Raw genomic sequence first — 6,000 nt, forward strand, 5'->3', positions numbered from 1 at the left:
GTCTCTGCAGCTTAGCAGAGAGATGCAGCTACTTGACTGCATCATAAATCCAACTTGGAAACAGCACAGAGCAACCCCAACTCACTGACTTATCTAGTAAGACTTCAGTTAAACTGTAAACTGTAATTTGCAAAGTGGAGTATGGACTTGTAGCTTAGGGTAGTGTCAGTCACTGTGTCCTGGTCTCCTCTTTAAAGTAATAAAAATGCCAAGTGTGGAAAAAAATTGTCATATAAAGCTATAGCCAGAACTCTCCACATGGTGGCACTGCAAGACAACACACAAACCTCATCAGTGCAGGAATTAGGATGTTTTGGGATTTGTTTGTTTTTTATAGAAACACTCCAGGTTCTAATAATAATAAGATCTTGAAAAAGTCAGTTTTTCTGACTTCATTTAAAAAGATAAACTTTCACATTTTCTGTGTTCATCACATGTAAGACAAGTATTACACCACTTTTCTGAGATAGTAAGCTAGGTTTGGAGTACGTGGTTGTAAACGTGCACAAGCAACAGAAACGAATGCAGCCTTTAAAGTCAATTCAAGAAATTTCACAAGGAAGACTGAGATGCTGTCAGTGGATCAAGAGCCACCAATTCACAGATGCCTTCCAGAAAGGAGCTATCATAATGAAACTTACAGTGTAAACATAGAGACCTTTGTGTAAAACAGAAATAAGAAATAAGAGGAAACTACATGTACTTCATACGGTCTAGGTTTTAAATACCTATTATAAGTTTTTGGAGCTTGTTCAGGTCTTATGAGGCAAATTAAAGAACCAACACATGTGTACTTCAGATGTTTGGTCACCCAGCAAAAGTAAGTGTTTTTCGGTTCTGTTTTTTCCTTTAATTTGTCAGTCCCCTGTATTTTGGTTATAGTTAATGTTAAGTACTTTAAAAGTAAATGGTTTAGATTAGAAACCTTTCTTTAGTAACTTCTTTTCAGAAAACTGCATGTAAGGTAAAAAAAAAAACCAAAAACATCACACTTAAGTGGCTGAAATCAGAAGTTGTGATGCATTGTGTGTAACGTGTTTAAGATGGATTAATCTGATGTAGTGTAAGAAGTCATTTTCTGTTAAACTGCAAAAAGGCTTTCTTTTGAAATGTAGAATGATTTATTTCTCCCGTTGTGTTCACTGAACAGCACACACGGATACAGTGAAAGCAATGTGGCAGCCTGTGGTCTAATGCTTATGCTTGTTTACATCCTCTCAGCATGAGGGCGTGAATAAAGTTTTCGCATGTTGTCTTTGATTGTACCGGGGTCAGCGGTTCCTCATCGCCGCCATTAATCATTTTCTCCTCTGTGTCTCCGTGTGAACTAAATCAGCATTTCTAAATCCGTGCCTTCACCTTTTCTTTTGTCAGCCAATAATGTCTGCTTCTATGGTGAATGCTCTTACTACTGTTCCACCGAGCACGCTCTGTGTGGCAAACCGGACCAAATTGAAGGCTCACTCGCAGCCTTCCTCCCAGATCTGAACCTAGCCAAACGCAAGACCTGGAGAAACCCCTGGAGGCGCTCCTACCACAAACGCAAGAAAGCAGAGTAAGAAAACGATACTGAGACACAACATTCATATATGTTTGTGATCACAGTCATGCCTTTAGCCAGTCCAAACATATGAGTCATTAAAAACAATTACTCATTAAGTATTAAGTGATTTTCTGCATATTCACAGGTGGGAGGTGGATCCAGATTACTGTGACGAGGTGAAGCAAACACCCCCGTATGACCGAGGCACTCGACTGCTGGACATCATGGACATGACCATCTTTGACTTCTTAATGGGTAAGAGGAAAACCAAGTAAACATTAAAATGATAAAAAGGTGTGTTTGTGAGTCTTCTAATGTGCCATTTCCCCCTGTACAGGTAACATGGATCGCCATCATTATGAAACTTTTGAGAAGTTTGGAAACGACACCTTCATCATTCACCTTGACAATGGAAGAGGGTAAAGATATTCAACTAATTTAAAAGGGTCTGTCTTGGTAACCAGTTTAGGTTTGATCTACTTCGGCACCAAATGGATGAAAACGTCATTGTTTTGCTGTTAGTAGCAGATTATAATCAGTAATTAAGATACATTTGCGGTATATGTAACTTTGCCCAAAAAGTGTGACCAAACACACGAGTTTACAGCTTCCAAACCCGACAGTTGTGTATCAGGTCAGGAGCCTAAAGAGGAGGATTCCAATAATTTTTTCTGGATTCACTGGATCATGAGCAGTGAATAGAAGACACGCTGAAGGAGATACAGCACAAGTGCACAAGGGAGTCATCTAAAAACTGGAAGCAGTGGAAGCAATACAGCTCCACCCTCTGTGACTACCTAGGGTGTCTGCAGAGGTAGAGCAGGTCATCCAGTAATTGGAAGGCACCGGTCTGCATACCAAACTATTGTTGAGCAAGATACTGAACCCTCGTTGCTCTCCGGCGGATTCATCAGAGTGTGACTGTTAGATAGAAAGAACTTGGGAATAGAAAATAGTGCTTGTGTGAATGAGGCATGTTGTATAAATTGCTTTGAGTGCTCCAGTAGAGTAGAAAAGCCTATAAGATTTAAATCAAGTATGTTTTGTTTTTATTGTTATGCTACTAGCTGCAGAACTTTGTGACCTTACCTCATAATCGTTCTTCTCATTATAGAGTATTTTAAAAACCATTTCAAGAGGACATTTTCACAATTAATAAGGAAATAAACTCGAAATTTGTCTAACAAACTTAATCCTTGTGATAATTCATTCTTTTTTCTTTATCCCCACACTTGCAGGTTTGGAAAGCATTCTCACGATGAGCTCTCCATCCTGGTACCTCTGAGTCAGTGCTGCAGGTAAGATTTTAGTTAGTTAGTGAATGACAGTTATTTTGATAGGTTCCTTCTCCTCTTAGCTTTAGGACTAAAGGAGGCTGATCGCCCCATCAAACAGTCATATTGTGGATAAAAACAAACAAGTATTAAGGTCAAATCCAGAGATCAACAGTCCCCGTGGAATAAAAGTTCAGTTTTGGACACACCATATGATTTGGTCTAGTGGTACGCTGAAACAAATAGGTTTGTTAGTATGAAATAAACTTTTCACTTTTATTTTTCCACAGCATGTTTTTGGGCTTCTTCCTGTTAAAAGGGAGTTTTTCCTTCCCACTGTCGCCAAAGTTGTTGCTCACAGGGGGTCAGCTCATTGTTGGGGTTTCTCTGTATTACTGTAGGGTCTTTACCTTAGAGTATTAAGCACCATGAGGAGAGTGCTGTTGTGATTTTGTGCTATATAAATAAAATTCATTTTAATTAAATTGAAAAAAAAGTACTAGTTGGTGGGTTTACTAGATTCATGTGTTTTATGATCATCGTGTTAAACACAAAAAGTTTCTATTTTCTTAAGAGATGGACAATAACCCTTTTTATTTTCCACCATTTCAAGGATGAGGAAGTCAACTTACCTGCGTCTCCAGCTGCTGGCCAAAGAGGAGTACCAGCTGAGCTCCATGATGGAGGAGTCGCTGCTGCGTGACCGCCTATCCCCTATTCTAATTCAGCCTCACCTTCAGGCCATGGACCGCAGGCTCCGGCTGGTGCTGCAGGTCGTGGCTGGCTGCATAGAGAAAGAAGGATATGTTAATGTTGTGGAGGAAGATTTAGTTGGGGACACAGCCACCCACAGGGGCCCTGGCCACAGGTAGTGAGTGTGAAGAGCTGACACCAATGGACCGTGGCTGTTCAACTAATGGGATTAGACACACACACAAAAATAAATAAATAAATTCTACTTCTGATATCAAGCTGAATTCAGTGAATTCCAAGACTTGCCATCTTTGCCTATATGGAAACTGCTTTTAAGTGTGTTTATATGGAAGAAACTGTCTACAAATACCACAAAAGACTGTCCACACGCAGCACTTTGTATTTGTTAGATACACATGTATTTTTGTTCTACCAGATGTTGTATGAGACATCAAGGAACCACTGCTGTGTTCTGACTTTGTCCTGTTTGGCCTGAGTATGGAGGGCATCGGTTTGCTTTGTGTGTTTTATTATATTAGAACATAACCAAATGAGAACCTACACTGACTAGGGAATATATGGTCAGACAATAAGCTTTATGAGTTATGACGATGTATGAAAACGTTTCATTTTTGCAAAATGTGTCAGAATTCAGTGTTTTGCATTGAATGTTTTCAAGTTTTAAGTCATTCCTGGCTCAAACGACGACCAGGAGAATATCAAGTTTTCCAATAATCTATATTTATAAGGTTTTTGTCTTGGCACAAGCTCGACAACATAAGTGCAAGTATTTCACACTGTAGTTCAAACAGTACCTTCACATTGCCTTATTTCAGCTTTGTGTATTTTTTGTCACCCCCTTCCTCCCACGAAAGTTAAGCTTGCACTACGTACAGCACATCACTACAACACCACGATATTTACCAAAAAACTTCAAATGTTAAGACTCGGCACCACACTGACATGATGGTCACGTACATCAAATGAGCCATTCATTAGGGCAACCTGATGTAACATCACAGTTTCTGTGATGCAGACTTGTTACAGATTTTGTGTCCAAATAGCTCCCAGAGCATCACAAAAGCCTGTTTTTTCCATCCTGGTTTTGCTTCCTGTTGCATTCAGTTGGACAGGAGGATACTTTTGAATTTGGATCCTATTTAAGTTGCCATTGTGTATATTTTTTATGTTTGAAATGATAGGAAAAACCAATCAAGTTGCTGACATGGGACCAGTAGAATTTTCTCTTTCCTTCTAAGAGTCCTCTGTATTGGCTAACCCAGTACCTGTGCAATGACAGAAATACAGTACTTGAATGTTTTGGGGTTGGCAGTACAGACCGGATTCACAGAGCAACAAAAGTCTGAGTGGCTGATGTCAAGTTTGGAAAACACTTGGCAGGGATAGCGACGTTAAAATGCCAGGGATAGACACGGGGACATCGAAGTCCTTTTTTTGTATTTTCATTGTAAATACCGATAAATACTTTGAAGATCTATCAAGCTGCACTGCACAGTGGTTTGCTTCTGTTTTCTGCTCTTGCATTGTTACTGTGAAGACCTGTTTACTAAATGATTTAAGTGTGCAATAAAAGCAAAAAGTGAGGACAAATCCCTGTGTGTCAAGAGTAGCAATGGTGAAGAGTGCACCATGAAGTGCAGGAGGACAAAGTGGAATGAGCCCTTATTGGCCAACAGCAACAACTATTAGTAAAACTAAACTAAACTCACAAGGAAACATGCAGAAGTAAAACAGCAACATGGAGTGAGCCGCTAACTAACTCAGGTAGCCTAAGCAGAAATCCTAACAGAGGAAAAGACCAGACTATACACAGACACAGGTGGGGACACTTAAAACAGGTATAAACAGTGAGGACGGACCAATCACAAAAGAGGCACATGCAAATAACAAAACAGAAAGTAACCAAAAGACTGAAAGATCCAAACCAACCGGATACCAGGATCATGAAAGCGTGCGCATGTGTTTGCATGTTTCTGCAGATGTGTGATTTATACTGTTCTTTATTTTACGCATGGGTGGATGTAAATGTGTTTGCCCGTGAGGACTAACATCCTCATAGAAACGAGGCTGGGATTACTCAAGAGTTTCCAGTCAAAACACTCTTCAACCTCTGAATATTAAATGAAAAAACTGCACATTCATCATGGCTGTTTGATCACTTAGCCTTCAAGTTACCAAGTGGTGTCATTTAGGACTCGAGCTATAAGGATATTGCCATATAAATAACTGGCTATTGTGATATTTAAATATTAAAAAAAAACAACAACTTACATTTTTATGTACGTCTACAAATTGTCATTTTTACTTTTACAGAAATTGGTGTGGCATAGATAACAAAAAGCTGTGCTGGCTCATCTATGAGTCTTTGTTTGTTTGTTTTCTTTGTCATTATATTCTTTGATTTAAATGTAATTCATCATTTCTAATAATGACATTTTAATGTTCGCAGTGAACCACAGCTAACAGACC

General features: G+C 39.2%; 1 protein-coding gene across 1 annotated transcript in view; it reads left to right on the plus strand.

Moving 5' to 3' along the window:
- The window catches only part of fam20ca (FAM20C golgi associated secretory pathway kinase a), a 62,322-nt gene extending 56,663 nt beyond the window's left edge, over positions 1 to 5,659 (plus strand). The window contains exons 6-10 of the mRNA XM_085351569.1: positions 1,375 to 1,555; positions 1,689 to 1,798; positions 1,881 to 1,962; positions 2,782 to 2,841; positions 3,431 to 5,659. Of these exons, the coding sequence (XP_085207695.1) occupies positions 1,375 to 1,555; positions 1,689 to 1,798; positions 1,881 to 1,962; positions 2,782 to 2,841; positions 3,431 to 3,689 (692 nt within the window). The 3' untranslated portion in view covers positions 3,690 to 5,659. The remainder of the gene's footprint in view (positions 1 to 1,374; positions 1,556 to 1,688; positions 1,799 to 1,880; positions 1,963 to 2,781; positions 2,842 to 3,430) is intronic.
- Positions 5,660 to 6,000: the final 341 nt, after the last annotated feature.

This window comes from Diplotaxodon limnothrissa, linkage group LG4 (genome assembly GCF_057381915.1).
Source record: "Diplotaxodon limnothrissa isolate DT_005_m linkage group LG4, D_limnothrissa_male_GT1.1, whole genome shotgun sequence".
Lineage (NCBI taxonomy): Eukaryota > Metazoa > Chordata > Actinopteri > Cichliformes > Cichlidae > Diplotaxodon > Diplotaxodon limnothrissa.